We start from the raw sequence: 26,906 nt of genomic DNA on the forward strand, positions 1-26,906 counted from the left end.
ACACCAAATCCAAAAGTCCTTCCATGTCTCAAAGCATAATACTACCTAAGTGAGAAACGTTCTGTGTGTACAATGTATTTGCCACTTACAAAGATAACACAGACTTACAAAGTAATAGTGTTCTAGATAAGCTACCATTCAAAGCCTAATGTAAATAATTATGCACAGCACAATCCCAATCTGAGATCAGGCCACATTTTGTCTTACATAGACTACTAACTCCACTTCCAAAATGCTCTAAAAGACACAGAGATGGAGTAATTCTTTCCCTTGGCCTGTGGGGTCCCAACTCACACGGGGTCATAATTTAAAGGTCTAAACCACAAACACTAAAATGATCTCTCATGGGACTTAGCTGGTGGAAATGGCTGGGACTCTGCTTCCATTGCAGGGGGCCTGGGTTTGATACCTGGTTGGGAAACTAAGATCCTGCATGCCACACCAGGCATGGCCAAAAAATAAACAGAAACTCCCTAGGAACATAGTTGCTCACAATGTGAGACTGAAAGGAACTGAGAGAAGAGCACTTCCCACACCACACAAAGTGGCAGAAACACCTGCATTCCTTTTTTCTCTTTTTAAACCATGTATATTTATATTAATCTGTATGGGTCAAACATGCCTATGATGCAACTCCACTAAAAGACTAGTAGCTCAGTAATTTTAATGACCCATTCCCTAGCAACTTTTTCTTCTTTTTTTAAAGGTATATGAATTTTTATTTAAAAATTGTTATTATTTTTTGGCCACGAGGCTTGTTGGGATCTTAGTTCTCTGATCCGGGACGGAACCCACGCCCCTGCAGTGGAAGCACAGTCTTAACCTCTAGACTGCCAGGGAAGTCCTGCTAGCACCTTCAGTGCAGCTCAGAAAGCTGTACTGAAATCACAGTGCTGCACTTCATGCAGTGAAGACAAAGACAGACCGTGCCGGTTTCATGAGTGAAAACTCAGAACAAAAGTTAGATACTCAACTATAGCCCCCAAATTTCATATGGTGAAGCCCTGATCATTAGTACCTTAGAATGTGACTGTACTTGAAGATAAGGCCTTTTAAGAGGTAATTCAGTTAAAACAAGGCCGTGAGGGTCAGCCCTAATTCAACGTGACTGCTGTCCTTATAAGAGCAGAAGTTAGGACATAGAGACACCAGGGATGCACATATACACAGAAAAGGCCACGTGAGGACTCAAAGAGAAGGTGGCCATCTGCAAGCCAAGGACTGGGGCCTCAGTAAAAACCAATCCTGCCAACATTTCCAAAGCTGAGAAAATACATGTCTGTTGTTTAAGCCACCTAGTCTGTGGTAATTTGTTAAGGCAGGCCTTACAAACTAATACAAAAAACAACAAGAATTTTATGTCACTTTTGGAAGTGTAAAGACTTTTTTCTGCTTCTGTTTAACAACTATCATTAGAAGAATTGAAAATTTTAACTTTCCATCAGGAAGGCTGACTCAGGCATATTTTTAAAGCTTCTATAGCAAAAACACATTCACCAAAGATGATTCAAACAACATGATAACCTGGAATAAAGGTTCTAAAGCACATGGAGACTGGCAAAGCCGCTTCCAATTATTCTTACTGAATGTAAATTGCTATACTAAAGAGAGCATGGCCCTGTACAAACACTCTAGTGTATACGGTATTAGAAGACACCTGATTCGAATCTTTCAAATTTACTTACAGGAAATATTTTACTCGGGTAAAATGAATCTTAGATGTGCCAGCCTAAATCTGTGACACTTCGTTCACCTACCTGCTAAATGTAAGGGTGTTGAATGCCGGCCTTGGGTATCACGGCAGTTTACATTATCTGGTGAAGACAGCTTCTTTACTCTGGCCAAACAGCCCTTCTTGGCAGCATCCAATAAAGCTGCATCTCCCCGAAGCAGATCCTGAATATCTGTATCTCCTTCTTTCACCAGATCCAAAGGGGTGTTTCCATCTCTGTTTTTCTTTGTGGGGTCTGCACCATGCTGGGCATGTGAAAAACAGAAAGGGAAGATTTAGCTTAAGTTTGCCTTTGGATAACAAAAAAATAGTCAATCTATTTTATACAGACACTTAAAGGTTAACATGACTATGAACAATGTTAATACACAAAAAATTACAATAAAAAAGACACTTAAATATTACTGAGCTTTAATAATGCAAGAATATAACGAAAATTTTAAACTACATTCAAAACAAAGTAGTATTTCATTAAAAATTACCTTTCACATATGCTATTTTGTTTTCACAAACATTTCAACGTTTGTATAAGGTATAAATTTAACTGCAGTCTTGTTTTTACTGTAAAATACCTACAGATACCAACGGACTATCAATTTCATTAGTGCTAAATAAACCTGGCTTATAGTGTTCATGACATTTATTCTGAAGTCTAGGTACACAATTAGAGTTTTGCTTCCTATCCCTTTACTATTAAAGTTTGGAGCTACAAGTAATATAATAAACATATTCTACATTATATACCCTGTTCATAAATACTTCAATATACCTGAAGCAGAAGTTTGCAAATTTCATATTTTCCTTTGGCTGCAGCTTCATGTAAAGGTGTAAATTTCCATAAGTCAGCTACATTAACTACTGCTCCATGCTTAACAAGAAGCTCTGCAACTTCATAATGTCCATAAGAACATGCATTGTGCAACGGTACAAGGCCTCTGAAATGAAAAGTTAAATAAAAAACACAACACAAAGATATATTTTAATTTAAATAACTACACAGAGATGATAAAGTTATTGACTTATACAAGAAATTCTACTGATTTTAATTTATAGAACATAAATTTATTGTAAGCAGAAATGGAATTACTTTGACAGGGGCAGAGAGGAAATTTTTAAAATATTTAAAATTGCAGAGACCATAACAAGCATCTATTTTGCAATATCTAGGGTTAAGAATTATATATTTTTATTTATTTTAATTTTTTTCTCTTTTGGCCACATATCAGTTTATGGGATTTTAGTTCCCTGACCAGGGACTGAGTTGAACCTGGGGCCATGGCAGTGAGAACCACTGAACCAACAGGGGATTCCCAAGAAGTATTTTTTTTTTTTTAATTAATATAAACTGGAAGAAATCAAGTATCCTCAATGCAAACTATTTACTACATTAAAAATCAGTATCACACTACTGTTGCAATCTCTTTGGCTATTATAAAATAACAAGGCATTAAGCAACTAAGTCTTCATAAAAATACTTGGTAAAAATCATAAAATCTTAACTGAAATTAAGAAGTATATTTAAGCCAATGTTGGAGAACAGACTTCTCTGAAAATAAAAGAACCACCGTCTCATAAAAATGTTTTCAGATTTTCCTAAGAAGGTCAGATAAAGGCACTGGTACTTGCCCTTTGTCTTTCGCATGCACGTCAGCTCCGTGTTGCAGCAGATATTCCACCACAGACACCCGATTATAGCCAGCTGCAAAATGGAGCGGTGTAGACTGACGTCCTTCAATGTCTCTGCAGTTGACACTCTGAACAGTACACAATTTCTGTAGGATGCAAGACACATGATGCTGTATATTCTGACTTCTTGTTTTCATTCATCTAGTAGAAATTTCAAATGCCTGATTTATTTTGTCTCATCAAATTTCTCAGACACTCTCTATTTATTCTTATTTCATTTTGTCCTTTATTGGCAATCCCTCTGGTCCTCTTATCTGTAATCATCTTCTTTTGTGAAAGCTAGTGGGTAAATTTTATTATTACGATTACTACTATTTACATAAACGTAATGTAAGTACCAGTTAGCAACAGTAATTTCCATTTGGTGGCAAATATATATACAGATACACGGGATCACAGAAGCATTGGCATCACCTGGGAACTTGTTAAAAACTCAGATTCTCAGACGCTCCAACCTACTGAATCAGAATCTGTATTCTGACATGATCTCCAGGTGATCTGTAAACACATTAAAAGTCTGAGGAGTACTGTTCTAGAACAGTGGTTCTCAAGTTTTCATGTGCATTGGGTCCAGTCTCCAGATGTCTGGGACTGGGCCTGAGAAGTTGCATTTCTAACAAGCTCCATATGATGCTGATGCTGACTGTCAAGGAATTACACCTAGAGAATTATACTGTACTATACGGAATGAATGAATGGACAGAATGCTATTGGTTATGCACCATCCTTGGGAGAATTAAGAAGTCACTCTCAAGTTCTTACGTTTTTTTGGTTGTTGTTGTTTAGATGAGGAAGCTTGACTGAGAGAGGCTGTAACACTCAAAATACTCAAGGGTATTTTGCATGAAAAGTATGAATATTTGAGGAAAGAAAGCAGCACAGATAATAAATCATGGTGTTTAAAAAAAAAGTCAAAAGAATATTTTAGAATAAAAGAATATTAGTAAAAATCCTTTCTCTTTTTTACTAGCCTATCCTAAAAGCAGAGATAAGCTAAGCCTAATAAACCAAAGGAGCCAGGGATCAGTGGATTTACCTCAACGGGTTTAATAGCAGGTCTGATAACGCTATTCAGTGGCTTTCCACACGAGAGCCTGTTAGATACACACATTCAGCGTTCTACCACTGATAAAGGGTGTTTTGTGGGTCTGAAGTCGGCTCTAGGGAGTAAGTATTTTCAACACGTATAAAGTGCTGCTGCTAGATTCAGTAGTTATCACTGGCCACTCTAACTCCCTAGCTCTCAAGTTTAATTTTGTCCATTCAGAGAAGTTTTCTAATAGTAGGTGTCTAAGTATCTAGCCTGACAGCTCACCAGTAAACAAACACAAGCAAGCACATAATCAAGTGTTCACTGGGAAACATGCAGGTGGTATTGCAGGGACAGAAAGGCTGACGGAGATAAATTTCCAGTGAGTGACTTTAAAAGTAGAGGTAAGGGAAGACAGCCTAATGCCTATCACAGGGAGAGAAGAAGGTCCTCCTCAATTAAATGGCATTATTTCATTCTCTAAGTGCAATTCCTGCACCCAGTCTTATCCTCACTTCATCTGTTTCTTCCTATAGTTTTCTTTTATCTTTATGAAAACAAAGTCTGGTTTTTAATAGTAGGTGTACTGAACATAGTTTTATGCTCTTTAATATATGTAAATGGATGAGCATTACAATTTTTTATCACCACCTCCACCCAACACACATAAAAATCAGCTACCTGACTTTAACTCCACCTGCCCATCTAACACAACTTATCATTTCCTCCAAGAACAAACAGCTCACTACCCTTGAGTGTTTTGTTTTTCTGTAAGTCATTCATTAGCCAGTAAGAGAAACAAGTCAAATAATAAAACTGCATAATAGCATTTTTCTTTCAAAACAATGAAATCTGAAGTTACCTGGAGATGACTGTACTATCTACACAGATAAAGCGGGAGGAAAAGAGCACATGGACTTTTAAAAATCAACTTTCAGAAATCTCTCGATTTAAAAGCACAGTGAATAAATATCCTCAGAGCTCAAGTTCTGATGAGACCATCATTCACATTGTTTTATTCTCAAGAAATCTAAAATTTACTTTGTGGGGTAGGTCTGTTCAGGATTAAGAACACCATAGAGAAATACAGTGAAACTGCTTCAAATGGAGACTTCTGCCATGAATCAAATCAGTAATTTTAGCTTTTAATAAAACTTATTACCTATCAATGCTCCCTCAAATAGGACCAAGCATTTTTTTGAAAGTCTGTTGTGGGAGGAGGACACAACAGGGCTTCTTCCCTCCTACTAGCTTTGGAAATTGAAATTAACATTGTTTTACTAAAGAATTATTTAATCATGAAACATGCTGAGTTAATTTTAATTTATATTAGTTGACTTGAAAAACAGTCTTGCTCTTTCAAAATTTCAATCTTCTGGATTATATACCTGGATATACTAATATAGTTTCTGTAGGAACAGGAATATCTGGTATAGGCAGTAAGACATTACATATGATTATATATCACATAAATACGTATGTATTACAGTAAAAGCAAAATTTGAGGAAAGGTTATTCTATGGAGGAACATTATAGGAGATGGGCCACAGAAGGGCTCAGGATGGCTCTTCTGAAGAAGAAAAAAACATTTCAATCCAGATAAATTGAGGATTATTGGGAGATAGTGGCTCTGAAAAGTGGTGACACTGTGTTATTACTATATTTAAACACTGGGTCCTCACAGAGGTAGAGGAGGCAAAGAAATCAGAATAAACATACAGACAGAGGGATACACTGTTTAGTTTTCTTCCCTTCCTGTTTTATGTATCATATGTAAACAAGAAGAGACAATAATTCATATAGTTCATTCTTTTAAAGGGACAAATGAATAGGTTCTTTAAACAAAATGCATTCCCATAAACACGTCATTATCTAAATTTATAACTGTGATATATTTACCGAGATGTGTGTGATACTAGTTTCTTTCATTACTCAATGATCCTTATTTGCAGAGCAGAACTAATTAGCATTATTTACCTTTTAAGACAATGCACATATAAATAACTAGATTTTTTTAACAGTACAGATTCATTAAACACTGTCAAAATAAAAACCCAATGTTAAAAAAACCATAAGATCATGTCTTACTTTTACGGTTTCTACATCTCCAGCCTTTGCAGCTTCCAGCAACTGTCTGTCTGCCTCTGAATTACCTAATGGGATACCCTCTAAAAAGAAAAAAAAAAAAAAGGAAGAGAGAGAATGAAAGAGTGATTAACTTCTATTTGGAAGATGGGCCCGACCAAGTTTTAAGGGAGGCATCTTATCTCAGAGTTCCTTTTACAGTTTGATGGCAATTATGTAGGAAATCTCCATAGTAGTACGGGAAAAGCAGTATAAACTTTTTTGAAACATCACATATGTGAAATGTATATAGATATGAATAATAACTATAAAATGAGATTTAAGCAATATAACGGAATATAAAATAGATAACAAAAGATTACTCTATAATGAAGTCAGTGACTGGTGGTAAAGTATTAAATAAGGAGAGCAACAGCTAGACATCTACCCATGGTTCTGCCGTTGACTAGCTATCTGAATTGGAACAAGTCACTTGAACTTTCTGGGCCTCAGATTGTTCCAGTTCAAAAAGACAGACGTTGGATTAGAAACAAGTGAAGTTATTTTCAGGTCTGAAACTCTATGTTTTATAGCTCATTTTAAATCTCATAAGAAAGGAAGAAAACATATACCTTGTATCTCAGAACAAATAAACTTCAGATGGGTTAAACCTTAAAAATATTTTAAAAAATAGGTGAATATTTATTTTGAAATAGAAAAGCATCCTAAAGCAGTACATCAAAGGCAGAACCCAAAAAATATCTGATTTGGAAAAATATCTGTCAGACAACAACATAGCACTAACAAAATTATAGGCAAAGAAAAAATTGGAAAAAATACTGCAGCATACACCTCAGAAATGCAAATTAAAATGATATACTGGGCTTTTCTTTCATCCATTAGTGGACAAAGAGCAAATGAAGGAGTTACACTGTCAATATTTCTATAATTTGCATTTTAAAAAGCACCTATTATTTCTGTAATACAAACATACACACACACACTCACCCAAGGAAATTATAAAGAATCATAATATCTGGGACTGACAAGGAAAACTGGTCCTGTCATACACTATTAATAGGAATGTAAAATGGTACATAACAGCCTTTCTAGGAGATGATTTAACAATTATGTTAACCTTGACTCGGAAATTCCACTTACAGAAACTCTTTGGAAAAGTAATGTGTAGCATTAGCATAAAATTAGGAAGACTGTCAATGTCCATCACTAGGTAACTGAACAGAACTAATGCTATTACCCTCAACTCTGACACTGAAACAAATGCATGGTAAATGGGAAAGTAAAGGCAATTTTGAGAGCAGTCCTGTAGTTCAGAATTTTAGAAGTTCCCAGGAGATCTTATTAATCTGTCTTCGTCTATTCAAGCAATGTTTTTCTCAAAATGTGGCTTCTAAACCACAGGCTTAAGGATCATCAAGGGGGACTATTAAAGGTACAAAACGCTTGGTCTGTTACATTTCTTCTCATTTGAGCTTTGAGGTGTCAGACGTTCTATTAATTTCTAGTAAAATACAGAGATGTAGGCAAAGACACTTTCAAATTATGGGACCAGGTTTCTTTTATTTATCTTTAATTGGAAGGGACCAGATTTCTAGGCTGAAATGTTTAACCTATGCCAAATGTGTAGATATTGAATATAAATTGATTTGATTTTTAAATGCAATGAGTATCAGTGTATTCAAACATAAGTCAAATAGTTGGTTACCTTGTACAGATTCTATATGCCTTATATGAAGGATCTAGAAAAGAGTGAAGAGGCAGGACTGGTCTCTAGAGCATTATTTATAGCTCTGGTTGCTCTACTGGAGATATCTACCCTTTTCAGTTTTCCTCTCTTTAAAAAGAAATGGCAACTATTACATCTCACTCTTAAAACCTTTCTAGATAAAAGCTTAAGAGCCAGCTATTTACTCAGCAAAGATCAGTAGCAAACACTACTGGGAAAACATTAAAGACTTAACAACATGCGGGCATTGACTACAATGAGCTGATCAAGAAGTAACAGCCAATAATTTTGAAAATTTATCTTTTTACTACCAACTCCTACATGATATATGAAAAAACTTATAAGTTAATTGAAAAAATAATTTCATCGAAGTATTCAATACCTTGAAGAAGTTGCTGCACATTTTCATTTCCCATCTGTAAGGCAGTAAAGCCCTGAAGGGATATAATGTTAGGATCACACCCATAGCTCAGGAGTAAGCGGCAGGTTTGCAGATGACCACAATGTGCAGCTCTGTGCAAAGAAGTCTGACCGAGATTATCCAGAGCATTAACCTTAACAATCAGAAAAAATGGAAATTAGCCAGTGGTATAAAATTTAAAATGCTCTAATTATGGGTTCAGGTTCAACACTTGTTATTAACTTAAAAATGCTCAAGTATTCTCTTATGAAGACTATTATCCAGTGGCAAATAAACTATTTTCTCTCAAATTTAGAGTACAAATTCACCAATTCATGAAGGCCGACATCAGGATTGAATAATAGTTGTGTTTAGCATTAAAGCACTCATAGATTCATCGCATTTATAGACACTGCCTAAGGTCTAATGCATGTATTTTTAAGGATCACTGAGGTGCAGAAATGTAGAGACTAACCCCAAGAAAACAGATAACAAAGTCAGACACTAAATCAGCATTAAAATACTTATTTCTATTGGCTTAATCTTCTATCTTATCATTTAAAATACAATCTGTACAAAGACACTACAGTATATTCACACAATGGAATATTCTCAGCAATAAGAAGAATTATTGTTACTGCTGAATCGCCAAAACATTAACCTGAGTGAAAAAAAGTTTGACACAAAAGAGTCAATGAATACTGTACGATCTCATGGACATGAAGGTCCAAAGTGGCAAATCAATCTACTGTAGAAAAAATCAAAATGGTTGTTGCCTCTAGGCAAGGAGACTGCCTTGGATGGGATACTGTCTCTGCCATGTGGTTATGTTCTCTATCTTCAAGAGTTTTGGTTACACAGGTGTTTGCATTAGGCAAAATTCAGTAAATGTACATTTAAGAGCTGTATATTTCATTGTACGTAAATTCCACATCCAAACAAAAACTACAAATACTGACCTCTAGTTGATGCCTACTAAAAGAATTTAGGGAGGTGTGTATAGTAACTTGCAAATTACTTTGAAGTGTGTCAAAAAATGTAAGATACTGATAAGAGGGAAAAATTGCTGGATATGTAAGAAAACAGTATGGTGAACAGCTAGTGGTAGAATTCATATGGCGAGTATATAGTTACACTCTGTAAAACTCTCTCAACTTGGCTGTATTTTTGAAAAATTTCATAGTAATAATTAAAAAAATCTTCGGTAAGACCCCTTCTATCTCATTCCCAACCCACCAACTCCCTCCCCTGCCACCCTGGAAAATAATTCTTCAAAACGTAACTGAAAAATAAAATTCCTCAGTAATTATGTGATCACTAGTGTGTTTTAAGACATTATCCAATTCACATTCATGGAACTGGAGAACATCTGAACAGGATTATATAGTAAGATTTTCTCAATAATTCTAAAAGTAACCTACAAAAAGCTAGTCTCCATACTTACAGAATCAGAAAAATCAACTTAAAATGCTCAGAGCAACTAATCTATTTATTCATGAACTCACATTCACTGAAACCGTGAACTATATCCACTTGAAAACTTTATTTGGGTGCCATTCTGTGTCAATATTAGGGGACCAACTTGTCCTAGTTTGGCTGGGATATTTCTGGTTTTAGCACTTAAAGTCCTGTGTTCCCAGAAATCCCTCAGTTTGGGGATTAGGATGGTTGGTCACCCTAGCCAAGATTGTTTCATTGAGTTATACAACTCAAATTCAATATGCATCCAGATAGTCTTCAAGTAACACACCACATGTAAGAAAAGAAGCAATCAACAAAAAGTTATAGAACAGACAGACAAATGAGATATGCCAAGCAGTCAAGCAGAAATAAACTTTATTTTTTTAATACTTTACAATAGGAAAGATTGAAATTATACATTATCAAGAATTCCCCCAAATAAGAGAGAAATTATTAGGACACTGAGAAGCAACATTAAAAAAAACTGCAGAATTTGAAGTGGTTCCTTGAGTGGAAATCCAAGAAAGGACAGCTTAGAAAATCGTTCTGCCAAGTTCACTTAGAGAAGAGCCAGCTCGTCTATTATATAATGTATTTCTACCAAGATTTTGTTTGAAGAAGACAAGGATCTGTGGCTAAGAAAACTGTGAAAACCATTGAATTAAATGACTGTTATCTCTTCCAATCTGGGATGCTATGTGTATTGTTTATTGAGAATTTTTTTTTAAGTTCCTGGGTAAGAAATGATGACTTTTAGCCTTGATGAAAACCTAACTATTCCATGAATACAATGCTTTATCTTCTTTAAGTCTACTTGACTTTTTTGGCGGTACAGCTGATATATATTATCTAAGCTTACAGTGCCCAACACAGTGACATCAGCTTGACTTTAAACTTAAGTATACTGTTTCTACAAACAGAAAAACCATATTCTCCTAATAAAAAGTATAACTCTTATAAACAAAACATTTCTCTCCTGAATGCTCTGGAGTGAATGACTTTTGTGATTCATTTTTAAAAAAAAACGCTTTTTGTCCAAGTGCCAACTATGGAACAGCAGCTTCACAATCTGAAGAGCTATCTTTTTAGTCAACTTATTTAAGTAACTTATTTCCTTCTGTTCCATGTTCTCTGGCAGAAATAACAGAGGGTAAGAGACACTGTGGCTGGGGTAAATAATAGGAATTATCATGTAAGCAAGGAACAGAAGACACCAGCAGAGAATTCCAGAATAAATATGTCTGGCTAGGGATACTCTTAAGAGTGTACTGTTAGAAAAAGAATAACTTGACCAGTGAGGTGTGGTTAACAGGAAGGGTGAAGGAAGGATATACAGGAATAATGTTTCTTTGAGTAAATCCACAGCTTTTCTAGCAAAAAGATACTGAAAAAAGTATCTGCAGAACTATTTTGAGGGAAAAACTAATACTTAGGAGAGAGTAAATAGTTTAGGAAATCAGGCATTTTATCTACAAAATCAGAAACAACTCACTGGATTACCAAAAATTACCAAAAATGAAGTATACCTTTGCTTCATGTTTCACCACTACTTCAACAACATCGTTATGAGCTTTCTCAGAAGCCACGTGCAGAGGAGTCAAGAATCTTAAAGAGAAAAAGTCAGCCGGACAATGAATGTATTTTCCAGAAAACAAAAGAGTCAATAATTTTTAATTATTAAAAGCAAACTTACTCTTTAGTCTTTTCATTGATGTTGGCTCCTTTTCTTAGCAACAGTTCACATATTTGCTTTCTTTTGGGATATGGAGATGCAGCAGCACAATGCTAGATAATTTAAATTGAAGCATTAATCAAGGACTATACAACTGATTTTTAAGAATATTCGTGTATCCAACCAAAAATAATCAAGATGTTAGTTATTTCATGTCTTTGTTTCACTTTTGACTTAACTTTGCTCTTCAAAGACTTTCTATTGGCTAGAATGTGCAATGATTACCAAATTCTGACAGGGCCTGAAAATCCTATTTACCAGGTGATGTGTTACTAAATATTTTGATCAAGCTTTATAGTTGCCCTCCATCTCTGCAAAAGCTACCACTGCTGTGATGAAAACCTTAAACTGTGATCAACAGTCCTTTCAAAACTGTTCCCAAAGAGCATGATGTTTATGTTATTTTTTTAAAGGTTAATAAAACACTCCAAACGTCGGGATTTCTTTAATAAAGAAATAGCACAGCGTTTGTCAGCTCTGGATTCTGCTTGGTAAAAACACTGATGGAATCACTGACAAACTAGGTGGTATTTCTTTCTTTCTTTCTCAATGAGTTGCTCTAGCAGAATAAGGACCTTGGATTACCTGTTTGGTAAAACTGGTGGTGGAAATTGATACAGTCTGAGCTGGAGGCTTCAGGATCTATGTCTATGATGCATCAAGGAGGAAGAGAGACAGGAGGTAGGGATTCGCCAGTCATAAACCCAGTAAAACTCTCATGGTCATGTCCCAGATCTTTATCTCCCCAACATCCAGGATTATACTCATACACAACAGGTGTTCAATAAATGTCAGTGAGTGAATGACTTAATCAATGTATGAATGTTAAGTTAAAACTGAAACCTGAGAATTCATGGAATAAAACTTCTGGATAACTGTCACGGTAATTTGCACATACATCTAAACACAGTATACATGAATGCGTCTGATTTTAACTTGTTGCTAATTATAAAGCTTATTTGATCTTCATGGCTTTGCTTCAGATTCATTCTGATACTGTTGCTGTCACCAAACTCATTCCCTTGCCCTTAATAACATCATTTCCAATTGGTGAATACAGCTGTTTTGGTGTGTTTTGAATCATCATCCCAGGACATCTATCAGGATGGCACAGAGAATGGAAAATAGTTTATATTCAAGAATTCTTGAGCTTATCCATTTCAAATTGCACCCTTTCTCTTCAGCCTCATCCTTTTACCGGCAGGGCCTGGGACCTCGAAACTCAGAAGACACTGCCTCTGCAATACAATGTCTACCAAGGGTTAATTCTTCGCATTCTAAGGCTAATCACAAAAATGAGCAGTTTAATAGTAGAAAGCTTAAGGGGAAACAAAATGTAGAATTAATTCTTCAGACTGGAAAATTTCCCATGTCAGTTTTTCCAAATTTCCCTGTACCATCTTGATGCTGTTATGATTTAAATTTTGCACCGGCATTTCTTATCAGTCTGCAACTACACTATTTTAACATGGATTTTTTTTTTTTTTGGTAAAGTAGCAAAGAGGCCTAAAATGCTTTATAGATAGGTTCCTACATAAACTTCGTGCCCTATATCATGGCATAAGGATGAACATTAGCCATAAAACGTAAGGAAGCTACAATTAAATCTTCCCCAAAGACATTAATTTACTTATTGTCATCTTCCCTCATTGAAAGTACATTCTGCGACTCACAAAGCTCTGCTCCTTTTAAATTTCTACTTCTAAAGTAGCCTCTGATTACCACATTCTCCTTCTGATCTTCTAACACTTATCTTTAGTCACTTCCATTTTTTTTCTTACTGCTTTTCCATACACTGCCCAGTTCTCATCTACATTGTTACAGAACCACAGAGCTGACATTACCTCCATTAGGGAAACTGCCTCTACTCACAGATACTTTATTCACAAGTATAAAGGGGACATATACAGACTTAGATCTAATTTTGAAAAAAAAAAAAAAGAATACAATAACAAAAGGAGAACCAGGTGGTTTTTATCTTGATGGCAAGATTAACTTTTCAATCATAAACACTTATGCTTTTTATAATAAAAAAAAGCAAATGAGATATAATTATAATAGAAAAGTCACATATAATATATGCCAGTATGTGATAAAATTTTTGTCTAGAAGGATGCACAAATGAACAACTGTATTGCCTTTTGAGGGGATGTGTTAGTTGCTCAGTCGTGTCCAACTCTTTGCGACCCCATGGACTGTGGCCCACCAGGCTCCTCTGTCCATGGAATTCTCAAGGCAAGAATACTGGAGTGGGTTGCCATTGAGGGGATGAGGTTGTCTGTTTTTCTGTATTGTTTGGAAATATTTTCTTTATATATCCAGAGGCACTAATTCTTAAAAAGCACAGATTTTTTAGAACAATACTATTATTAAAAGTAGGACATTATGTCAGTTATCCAGTATCACCAAAAGAAGCAGGGCATTATGATTAACTTAGGATGTTTTTGGCTATTTCATTTTAAAGACTTCAATCTGAAATATTACCAATGCTGTTTCATGTGTTTGAGGATGCTTAAAGTTCACCATTTCCAGAGAGAGATGTTTTTTGATTCGTGTAACATCAGCTTCCCGTGCAGCCTGAAGCAAGGAGTGGCCTTTAAATTCATCTAGATGAAGAAGAAGCATTTAAATTGGCATAAGAATGATCAAATTTATGAAACTTACCTTGTAAAAGAGACATAGTATTTTTCTTGAACTTATTTTCAAAATTATCTACCAAAGTTGCCAGACTGAAGCCCGAAAGATAGTCTCCAAATATAACCCTTGGAAAGGGAGATAGTGGTACTCTAGCGCCCCTTGATTATGACTCAATTCATTCCCATGAGTATACAAGATGGCCAATTCAAAGTCTATTTTGGTCTGGTTTACGGATTATTGCAATATATTCCCAGAGCAGAGCTGTGAGAATGTCCCCAAAGAATAGAATTTTTCTCAGTAAAGAAATAAAAGAAAAGGAGATCACAGTCCCCGTATTAACATTATGGCAATAGCAGATGGTTATGCTCACACACTGGGGATTAGACAAGCTGGATATTTCTAAGAGCCACTTAGAAATGAGGCATTTTCTCAAGATTCCTCTCTTTTATTCATCACTCTTGTGAAACTACCCATTCTCCTTTATTATTCCAGAGTAATTCCAGTTTAACACAAGTTTCCTATTCATGTATAGTAATATATACCTGAATTAGGTGGCTATTTCTCACCACTATCTCTACTTCAGTTATAGACAGAAAAGCACAGAATTGTCCAAATACCAAAGAATATTAGATGGCACATTCTGGGGACTATGTTTACAAGACAGAAATCCTACAAGTAACACCTAAAAACTTCATGACAGATAACTAGAAAGTCACATCAAAGATAGGAACAAAACTCAAATTCTTTCTTTCCAAAAGCCTACCATCTGTAACACAAAAAGCATTTGCCTTGAAAAAAGCAAATACAAATATACTTCCTTTCATAGCATCTTAAGAGTAAGTGATTAAATATGCTAGTAAGAACAACGATACATACCCATGGCTAAGGAAAATAGCCTATGATTTAAAAATTCCTCCTCCCCGAAAAAACCCAAGAAATAAAAAGTTTGAGGTTACTGGTGTAAGAGTTTAGCTGAACGCTCATCACTTTATACTTACATGCTAACCTTTCTTTTAACTGTGGTGTGGGAGCCAAGTCTATAGCACTTTTATTGTGACAGTTCAGCAGTGTTGGATCCGCGCCATAACTCAGGAGAAGAGAACACACTTCAACCCTGTTCTTGGAAGCAGCCTCATGGAGAGGAGTGAACTGCCACAAGTCCATTGCATTTACGCAGGCACCATGCTGGTGGTGGGGCGGGTAAAGCATATATTTAGTGCTCAACTTTTAAGAGAACTTAGAGAGAGAACTTAGTACTGTGTAATTTACATCATGCCAGCTTAAAAAGGTTATGTCCCCAAAGGTTACTTTTCAAACCAGTTACTTCAAAAAGAGAATACATTTCTCTCTCATAGAAAAAGAGTCACTAGTTGCTAAGCCTACCCACAAGTGCCTATTTAATTCTTTTACTGTTAAAAAACAGTTACAAATGATACTTCAGATTTAATAAGAACTATTTTTTCCTTTTCTGAGATATACTTTATATATGGCAAAATACATAGTTCTTAAGTATATAGTTTGATGAGTTTTGACAAATGTATATATCCATGAGACCATCAGGCTTCTCTGGGGGCTCAGCTGGTAAAGAATCCACATGCAATGTGGGAGACCTGCAATCTATCTGATGCTTCATTCTTATCCACAATAACATTGCAAATATTCTGTTGAGTTCAATTCAGTTTTACAATAAGCAAAAGCATTAGTATTAAATGTATAATAATATTATGGTCACGTTTATAAAGGCTTACGGACCACTCAGAGTATCTAATTACTATAATTGTTTCTGTGGGAAAATGTATTTAGTGGTAGCACATGCCCAAGAGGAAACATAGAGGTGTTGGAAACAAAGGTCCTTCCCATGACAGCTGCTGACAGAATGAGGCAAAGTTTCAAAGGCAGAATGGGTGCAGAAAGAAGACTAAAGAATGTGGTCAAATACATATGTAGAGATTAGGGGACAAAAAAAATGGGTATGAGTAACATCCTTGAATCCACTCTCAAAAAGAGTATGTAGCCTCTATTCTCATCCAACAGGGAGCAAAACAAGAAGCTTTTTGCCAGTTCCAGGAACCTGTCCGTCAAACAATAGCCGCCCATCGTTCTGCCCAGTATACTGGAAGAAATGAAGTTTACCAAGTAAGCCTGTTTCAACACACCTAGGCAGGCCCTGCAAATCTAACTAGTGGTTGTAAAAATACATGGTTCACTAAATATTGCTTTCTGATATTTTCAAGAACTTTGAACTGCACTTTTAGCTACAAATTAAAAGAACCACTTAGTCTGACATTCACAAAACAGGAAAGCTATTTTATATAAAGACTTGCAGTGTTTTAAAAGTCTCAAAGCAGTCAAATGACCTATCAATAATCCACATTTTATGATTATAAATACTTCTTCTATATCTACCAAGCACTAAAAACACAAAGAAAAACATATACAAATACACACTGTAAGAAAAGTATGTAAGAACTAACCTTGACCAGAAGTTCAGTTACTTCATAATGACCATAGGAACAGGCGTTGTGCAGGGGTACCAGATCACTACAATAAGACAAGGGAAAAACCCTGCGTTATTACAGATCCCCTATGCTTTAGCTTATGTACTTAAATTTAAATAGCAAATGGCTTATGTCACCTTCTGGGCTTCCCTTGTGGCTCAGCTGGTAAAGAATCTGCCTGCAATGCGGGAGACCTGGGTTCAATCCCTGGGCTGGGAAGATTCCCTGGAGAAGGGAAAGGCCACCGACACCAGAATTCTGGCTTACAGAATTCCAAGGACTATATGTATAGTCCGTGGGGTCGCAAAGAGTAGGACATGACCGAGCGACTTTCACTGACTTCTGTATCTTTTCCGAACTCAAACACTTGGTCTTCTTTGAAACTTTTTCTTTTAAAGATTCTGTAAGGTAAACTGCTATATTCCTTAACGTAAACCCAATTCCTTCATGATGGCAATAGAGGAAGAATTTTCTGAACAGGAAGGTACAATAGAACCCTAAAATCCTGACGTATCTTTAAGTTGCTCCACCTTGGGAATCACTCACTAATCACCACAGACATCACCATGATGTCCTTTGTTAAGAGATGACCACTCATGGCTAAGTCTTTCTGATTCTATCAGAACTCTCCGTCAAGTCTCACAACTTTCCTCACCATTTTGATTATATGATTTCTTACCTGAGTCCTATCTACTAGCTAACACCACCTGAGTTTCCATCATCATCTCATAAAACCAAGACTTCTAAAGTGAACTCAATGGTTTCCCCCACAAACAAATTTCTTGGATTTCAGTATGTGTACCACTGGGTCTCATGCATTGGGCTTCAGAATATTGAAATGTAATAGTCTCATTTATTCTATCTCATCACATCCAGATATTCAACAAATCTTACGCATTCTTACACTGTAACATCTCCTGCATCTCTGCCTTCTTTTCATTTCCATTTCCCCCACCACCACTACTGCAGATCTCACTACGCCTGAACCCCTACAATGCTCACTCTCATGTTCTTTTTGCCTCTAGTCTCCTTCTTCAATCTACTCAACACATTGCTGCCAGAGTGCATTTCTCAAAACTCCTCTTTTAGAAGAATCATTCCCCTTGCTTAAGATCCTTCAATTCTCTTGCACAGGGTGATGTTTCCTAAACTCTCTGTTTTCTTGAACTAAGTCCAGGTGAAGGATCACCTTCCACGGAAAGATTTTTCAACCACTGCACCCAGCACTGAGCATTCTCTCCTAAAATCTCCTATAAGTACTAGCCCTTTCTATTTATCACCTCACACTTACTAGAGAACTTATGTTCTTAGGTGTCTTTTCGTGCCTCCTAAAACATAGTATAAGTCCTATGGGTGGTGGCCTTAATGGTTTATAATTTCCTGTTCTCTCAGAGCAATCTGCATATTATAAAAGCTCAATAAATGTTTTATGCTGTTTAGTAAAAAATATGACTCTTACAAGATTATGACACAGATTATCATGAAGACAGAAACATTTAAAAAATTCTCATTTTTGTTCAAATGCTTGATTTACCCTTTATCTTTAGCATGAACATCAGCTCCATGTTGCAACAACAGCTGTACAATCTTTACTCTGTTGTAACCTGCTGCCAAATGCAATGGAGTTGACTGAAATATTAAACAGACAAATCAGTGAAATTCAATAGCTAAAAACATACATATATAAAGATAAAAATCCAAATATAAAACCAGAAATTGAGAAAAAACTTTATAACTTACTTTATAACTTATTACTATCTAAATGACAGTAATAATTTGGTTTTATAAAATCCAACATATATACCAAAGCACAGTATACAAGTTTGTAAGTTCACTATTGCAAACAGGAAGCTAACTAAACATTTATTATAAACGAAGTTTTACTAAGATTAAGAATTAACAGAAATTATTGCTTAAAAGGAGAATTTTCAGCAAATGTTTTAAGTTAAAAGACAAACATAATTTCAAGTCATACAAAACTTAGTTGCAAAAGGAAGTACCTTTCTGCCATCACTTGCATGACAGTTGACATTTAATGGTGTAAGCAGAGCCATCATTTTTTCCTCATTGCCACTCCTAGCACACAAAAAAAATGTATTAGCAATTTGTTTTCTTCATCAAATCCTATTTGGAGACATGTATGTGACCACTAAAAATTCATTCTCTTTTGGAGTTTGCTTATTGTAAAATAAAATGATTAAAATCATATGGTAAAATATTTATGGTACATATTTATAACACACCTGGCACTTTCCAAGAGTTCATCCTTCTTATATTCACCTGTGAATCAGAAGAAGAGCAGAAATTTTTTAAAAATTAATTACAAAACTAGTATCAGTTTTATGCATAAAGATGCTCATTGACCTATGTTTAAAGTAAAAAAATTTGGAAATAAATTCAAGTAAATGGAAAATGGTTAATCAACAGAATACACTGTAGTTTAAAATATTTATATGAAGAACATGGAATACCTTTGCTATGAAAGTGAAGAAAAAAGATTCAATGTTATATAATGAAACATGACTACAACTATATGAAAACAATATACACAGTAAGAGCAAAGCCAAGAAGGAAATAAATCAAAATTTTAGCAAAGTGTGTCTTAGGGGATTGGCTGTGGGTGAAAGTTTCATTTTCTTTTTACCTCTCAAATTTCCTAAAACCAGTATTATTTAACAGACAAAATGCCTCCACAACTTCATTCAAAATCAAAACAAAATCCATATAAAAATGTAACAGTATCACAGAAATTTATAAATAAAATTAAAATCAGGACTAAATATAAACTCTTTATGCCTATAGCTTTTATATTTACCAATGAAAACAAGCAAAAACTTTAAAATTGATATAATTTAAATTAACATAATAGTGTTTACTAATTCACTTAAACAAAACCCAAACTGGTGTCCACAATATGAATTGTATACTGATTGCTGTGCAAGGCTTTTTTGGTGCCCCAAGATTAAAAAAAAAAAAGGCAAACAGGGAATAGCATGGAACAGGGAAGGAAGAAATAAACTTTGAATTGTCAGTTACAGTAATAGCTCACTTTTCTAGGACTTTTTGGGGGGACTAGTCTAAATTTTCTCAGTAATACCAAAAGAAATATCACAAAGCCCAAGCTCAAAAGCTTACAGCAGAGCCCCTCGGGCTCTTGACTATTAGACATAATTTTAATGGTGATCACACAGTAAATAAGAGTCCAAAAAATAATATAGTAGAGAGCTGCTTCAGAGGAAATCTCTGTTAAGGGAGAAATGTGTGAAAGTGAAGTCGTTCAGTCGTGTCCGACTCTTTGCGACCCCATGGACTATAGCCTACCAGGCTCCTCTGTCCATGGGATTTTCCACGCAATAGTCCTGGAGTGGATTGCCATTTCCTTCTCCAGGGGATCTTCCCAACCCAGGGATTGAACCGGGGTCTCCCGCATTGTAGACAGATGCTTTACCGTCTGAGCCCAAGGTGAAAGTGTTAGTCCCTTAGTCCTGTCCAACTCTTTACGACCCCATGGACTGTAGCCCATCAGGCTCCTCTGTCCATGGAATTCTTCAGGCAAGAATACTGGGGTGGGTTGCTATTTCCTTCTCCAGATCTTCCTGACCTAGGAATTGAACCTGGGTCTCTGGCATTGCAGGCAGATTCTTTACCATCTGAGCCACCAGGAAAGCTCATATTACTACTCAAAAAAAGCCTGACAGTCTAAAATAAACCTAAACCAGAGGACGACAGTCTTATATATCTTAACAGGTTCCCAGGACATCAATATGTCCCAGCAGAATACAATAATTGCCATTCTTCAAGGTTTTGAAATTGGTGAGCCCAGAATCTTGTTTGAAAACGCAAGAGAATGATTAGTAACACATGATTATCTACTACCTCTGGCCCCAGTAAAGGTAGGAATCACAAAATTTAAAAGCTAATTAAGAAAAAAAAAGCTTTATTTTTCTTAGACAAGAATCAAATGTCAACTATTCAGTCAGATATAGAAAAGAATAGCAACTAAACTGACACTATTGTAATAATCTAATCGAGACCATTAACTGCAAGAAACTGAATGTCTATCTAGGAAGCTCGTGTGTTATACTGTTCCCAGAATACCCAAAGAGAGCTTGCAGACTTACCAGTCAGCACTGCTTTGGCAGACGGGTCTGCTAAATCCAATGCTGTCCGTCCATCTGTATTTCGAATGGTTGGCTCAGCTCCATGCTGTAAGAGCACTGCAAAACAGAAACACTATCTTTCAAAATGGTAATTCTGACAATATCATTTTAGTAAATCATTTTCTCAATGGTTCCTGGTTCCTACCAGGGAAGCCCTAAGACGTCTCAAAGTTATTTTAAGACTTTATATATCCTGATAGTAGAAAAATGCTGTATTTTAAAGATAAAACTATATAAAATATTCCATTATTTCATGTATTGCTATGCTAAGTCACTTCAGTCGTGTCCGACTCTGTGTGACCCCATAGACGGCAGCCCACCAGGCTTCCCCGTCCCTGGGATTCTCCAGGCAAGAACACTGGAGTGGGTTGCCATTTCCTTCTCCAATGCATGAAAGTGAAAAGAGAAAGTGAAGTCGCTCAGTTGTGTCCGACTCTTAGTGACCCCATGGACTGCAGCCCACCAGGCTCCTCCGTCCATGGGATTTTCCAGGCAGGAGTACTGGAGTGGGATGCCAGTGCCTTCTCCGATTTCATGTATTAAGACACATTAAATATCTTGTCTGCTGAGTTTAATGTCAGATTCTCCTCTGTTAAACAAATGACCAAGGACAGATAAAGAATTAAAAGGCAAGTTTACTTGAAAGCTTGTTTTCTGTTTTCTCACACCAAATGAACACTGCCCAAGTCAGAAAGATTGCTCATAATAACAAAAATGAAACTTCTAAAGCTATGAATAGCCCAAGAATAGGGATTTGTGGAATTTGAGAAAGAAGAAAGGAAGAAAAGGAGAGAGAAAGGAAGGAAGAGAGGAAGGGAGGGAGGATAAGAGAAAACTACTCTGAGGGTTAATGAATCCCCAATCAAAACTTTCCACATTATAACTCAAAACATGTTAAAAAGAGAAGAGCTGTGCTACACTCTGTACATGTTATTTGATTATATAAAGATACTCCAGCACACTCTATAAAAAAAAGCTGGGGAAAGACAGGTGAATACACGCAGAAAGGGAAGCTCAGCTCCTGTGCATTCCACTGTACTATCTCTAACAGTAATGTCCAACAGAAAAAAAACGTGAGCCACATATGTAATTTAAAATTTTTTAGCATCCAGATTATAAAAACAAAAAGAGGATAATTTTAACATGTCTTATTTAAGCCAATATACCCCAAATATTGCTATTTCAATATGTACATTAATACTGCAGTCCATACAAAATTGAGGTAACTTTGTATTCCTTTTATTCATACAAAGTCTTTGAAATCTGGTATGTATTTTCCCCTTTTAGTACATCTCAATTTGACCTAGCCACATTACAAGATTTCAACTACCACACCGGACGTGTGTACGTATGTGCTAAGTCACCCAATCATGACTGACTCTTCGCGACCTTATGGACTATAGCCCTCCACGCGCCTCTGTTCACGGGATTCTCCAGGCAGGAATACTGGAGTGTGTTGCCACGCCCTCCTCCAGGGGATCTTTGCGACCCAGGGATCAAACCTGCATCTCTTATGTCTTCTGCACCCGCAAGCAGGTTCTTTTTCCCTAGTGCCACCCAGGAAGCCCAGACTAGACAGTGCAGATACATAACTGTATTTGAAAAACTCTGTATTATTAAAACTAAGTATTAATAGGCCTGAAACTCACATAACAGAAAAGGATTCTGAGCAGAGGACAGATAACACAAAAGATAAAAGCAAACAAAAAAACATAACACATAGAAAAGGAGAACTGGACAGATGTTACTAGGTCATCTTTTTCTTATCTTTATAAATTACCTAACCTAATTCAAACTAAGTTCATGACTTCCGTATAAAGTGATTTGAGGTTGGGTTGGAGGGGAGAGAGAACAAAATAGGTTCCCTAGACCTTTCCTAGTGCACAGAACTGGCTTTCTGTCTGTCTCAAGGATTTAAAATGTCCCTGTTTTGCATCAGGACATAGAAGGTAGCAGAGTCTGAAATTTCTGACTCTTTAGGCTCAGAAAAGTCAATACTGGGTTAATGACTATTCTGAAATAAGCAGCCTTCTCACATGTAACTTTCTGTCAGTGATTAACCTGTTAGGCAAATCCTATTTCATTAAAGTATCCTACATGACAGACAATTTTTTCTCCAAACACTTCTTTACTTACGCTGCCATTTCTACTCTCCTACAACCATCCTAGTTCATGCCTTCATCATTCTTCATTTGCATTATTCTACAGCTTCCTAACTAGTCTTCCTAATGTCATGCTTTCCACTCAGCCCTCTACCAAATCACTTTCTAAATATACTGCTCTCATCACATTGTCCCCTCCTTAAGTTATCAATGATGCCACACTATTCACACAATAATATAAAGCTCCTTCATCTGGAATTCAAAGCTCCTTAGAAAGTAGTCAATACCCTTCCCTTTTGAACCTTTCTCCCCAGTACTTCCGAGGAAGACTGATAAAGGAGTGACTCAACTCTAGCCCACGCACTGCACTATTATCCTCTAACACTCTCTGTTCACTTCCACCATGCTGTCATCTGGTTCTTTGTGGGTATCAGTCTCAAGAGAATCCACATTTCCAAAGAAGAGAAATTCTGTACTACTCCATCATCTAAAAATTTTAAGCATAGTACCACATTCAAAAAGATACTCAGTAAACAGTGACTAGGTTCATCATTAAATGTTCTTAAATATTTAAATTCAGTCTGGCAAAATTTGATCACGTTAACAAATAAACTCAATTTAGATTCAGAATAGTTACAAACTATTTCTGAAAAATTCTGGAATGTAAACAGTCTTACCAATGCAGACATCAATCTTTCCTTTAATTGCAGCTTCATGGAGAGGAGTATAATTCCAATTATCACGAGCATTTGGGTCTGCACCATGTCGCAAAAGGAGGTTGACCACTTCAGCATGACCAAAAGAGCAGGCATTATGAAGAGGGATAAGCCCCCCATCATCACGAGCTTGGACGTTCGCGCCATTCTGAAGCAAATATTCAACTACATCTTTCCGACCAAAACCTAGAAGAAAATAAATTATCCACATTTAAGTTCTCCAAAGAAAATATATCAAGATAGAAGCAATAAATACACATCATACTAAAGTGTTTTTGGATGCAAAACATTAACAAATACAAAAATTCATTGTTGAAATACATCACTAACTAATCTTAATGAGAAAGCCAAAGGTAGTACTCAAAGGAAGTACAAAGGTAGTATGCATTAGGCAGTACTATTACTAACTTCAGAGGAAGGTTATGTAATTAATGACTGAAAGCCTGAAGTTCAAATGTTTACCACTCTACAATAGCATCCCTAACTGCAAATAACGAGTTCTGCGTATTTTATATGCATACATTTTCAAGTATTCAGAGTATATACTAACCAACTCTTGCTAGACTCCCTTTCCCACATCCCATCTCATAAAACGTTTCTACTGAATTGGGGGACCATGAGAAAGTAACAGAAAGTTTGTACTGAAGACAAAGAGAGGTGATACCTGGCAAAAGTGTGACATGAGGTATCTTTGAAGGAGCACCTAGTCTGCCACTTGCGCAACACAAGCAACTCTGCCTATAAGAGGCCTCCTTTAACAACCCACGCGACTTCCCCCCGGAACAAACAAACCCAAAGAAGTCTGACAGCTCATTTATATTGGTTTACAGGTTTAGTACCAATGAGTTTCAATCTCTTACATACAATAGCACCTAAAATCTTTTTACAATTAATTGTTAAAGGACAAGGACTTCACATATATATTAAAGCAGATGGGAAGAATATATGAGTATTGGGGGAGAGAGAGAGAAGACCGTTTCACTCATCTGAAATTTTACCAGAATATTCTTACAACCATCAAGACTATAAGACCAAAATGGAGTTGAAAGAGAAAGCAAAAACATATAATCTTTCCAAGGGGTACATCTGGGACTGGCCTGGCTGTAGCTGAGGGAAGAGTTAGATGACTGTAGAGATAAACTGTTTTGTTTATCTAAATTTTGCTAAGCTCTATGTCAGAGACATGGGTATCTTTGATTCCCCCTATTCTCAATCTCTGATTCTTCCTATCCTCAGTTCAGTCGCTCAGATGTGTCTGACTCTTTGCAACCCCATGAACCGCAGCACGCCAGACCTCCCTGTCCATCACCAACTCCCAGAGTCCACCCAAACCCATGTCCATAGAGTCGGTGATGCTATCCAACCATCTCATCCTCTGTCGTCCCCTTCTCCTGCCCTCAATCCTTCCCAGCATTAGAGTCTTTTCCAATGAGTCAGCTCTCCGCATCAGGTGGCCAAAGTATTGGAGTTTCAGCTTCAACATCAGTCCTTCCAATGAATACTCAGGACTGATCTCCTATCCTCAAAGAGCTTACGGTTTACGATGTGGAAAACAGTTAGAACTAATAATTTCAGTATACTGTAACTCATAAAAGAGGTATATATAAAATGCTACTAGAGCTCAAAGAAGAGACTATCTAAATTAATGGAAAGCAGAGAACAGGAAGGACAACCCCAGAGAAGAGTCCAGTGATGACACCTGAGCTGAAGGCTTACATTAAAAATGAAGAGATCACTAGGAGAATGAAGAGAGAAGAAAGGTGAGAAGGGAAGAGAGGTTAGGAGAAAAGGGGGAGTGGGAAGAAGCTAAACAAGGAAAGAGCATGGCAATTCAAGCAGAAGAAACAAAATGTACACAAGTGTGAAAGAGCAAATCACTCACAGTAGCTAGGACACAGAATGCCCAAGCAGGCAGAAGTCAAAAAAGGAAGAGTCTTTTAAGCCACACTAAGGTGGTATCTGGATTTTGTCCCACAGACTATAGTGTTTCTCAAGCTGCTTTCAGGCAATAGATTTAAAGGAAATCTTTTTTTGCCTAGGAAAAAAACTGAGACATAATTAACATATAAGGTTTTATTAGTTTCAGGTGTATAACATAATGATATGATCTGTATATACTGCATGCATGCATGCATACTAAGTCGCTTCAGTCATGTCCAACTCTGTGCAACCCCATGGACAGCAGCCCACCAGGCTCCTCTGTCCATGGAATTCTCCAGGCAAGAGTACTGCAGTGGGTTGCCATTTCCTTCTTCATGTACATACTGTAAAATGAACACAACAGATCTAGTTAACATTACCACCACATATAGGTATTTTTCCTTGTGATGAGATCTCCTCTTAGCAACTTTCAAATATATAATGCAGTACTACTGACTACAGTCTTCATGCCGTGTATTGCACCCCCAGGCCTTAACTTCACATAGCTAACAGCTGGAAGTCTACCCATGCTATTGCAAATGGCAAGGTATCAGTTTTCCCAGCTGAATTATATTCCATCGTGTATATATACCGCAATTTCTTTCTCCATTCATACCTTGACAGGCACTTAGGTTTTGTCCCCATGTCTCAGCTTTTGTAACTAATGTTGCAACGGCACTATTTACAATAGCCAAGACATGGAAGCAACTTAAATGTCCATGGACAGAGGAATGGATAAGACAAATATCAGGTATCACGTCTATCTAAAACATGGTATGACAGTGGAAGACAGAGGAGTCTGGAGTGCTACACAGTTCACTGGGGTTGCAAGAATTGGACACAATTTAGCGATAGAACAACAGCAAAAATATGATACACATGAACTTATTTACAAGACAGAAACAGACTCACAAAGAAAACAATGTATGGTTACCAAAAGGGAACTGAGGGATCAGTAAATTAGGAGCTTGGGGTTAGCAGATACAAACTAATATTTATAAAATAGATAATTATCAGGGAC

The 26,906-nt window shown here is 36.5% G+C and overlaps 1 protein-coding gene across 3 annotated transcripts in view; it reads right to left on the reverse strand.

Moving 5' to 3' along the window:
* The window catches only part of TNKS2 (tankyrase 2), a 65,329-nt gene that overhangs the window by 23,498 nt on the left and 14,925 nt on the right, over positions 1–26,906 (reverse strand). For 2 of the 3 annotated variants that reach the window (XM_070363789.1, XM_070363787.1), the window contains exons 2-16: positions 23,927–24,151; positions 21,109–21,204; positions 19,231–19,267; positions 18,988–19,063; positions 18,522–18,616; positions 16,964–17,030; positions 15,488–15,674; positions 14,337–14,458; positions 11,814–11,905; positions 11,647–11,725; positions 8,642–8,813; positions 6,537–6,616; positions 3,359–3,504; positions 2,502–2,667; positions 1,758–1,977 (exon numbers count right to left, since the gene is read on the reverse strand). In XM_070363789.1, the coding sequence (XP_070219890.1) occupies positions 1,758–1,977; positions 2,502–2,667; positions 3,359–3,504; positions 6,537–6,616; positions 8,642–8,813; positions 11,647–11,725; positions 11,814–11,905; positions 14,337–14,458; positions 15,488–15,674; positions 16,964–17,030; positions 18,522–18,616; positions 18,988–19,063; positions 19,231–19,267; positions 21,109–21,204; positions 23,927–24,151 (1,860 nt within the window). The remainder of the gene's footprint in view (positions 1–1,757; positions 1,978–2,501; positions 2,668–3,358; positions 3,505–6,536; positions 6,617–8,641; positions 8,814–11,646; positions 11,726–11,813; positions 11,906–14,336; positions 14,459–15,487; positions 15,675–16,963; positions 17,031–18,521; positions 18,617–18,987; positions 19,064–19,230; positions 19,268–21,108; positions 21,205–23,926; positions 24,152–26,906) is intronic. The other variant, XM_070363788.1, reaches the window with a different exon arrangement.

The sequence above is a fragment of the Bos mutus genome, chromosome 26 (genome assembly GCF_027580195.1).
Source record: "Bos mutus isolate GX-2022 chromosome 26, NWIPB_WYAK_1.1, whole genome shotgun sequence".
Classification (NCBI taxonomy): Eukaryota; Metazoa; Chordata; class Mammalia; order Artiodactyla; family Bovidae; genus Bos; species Bos mutus.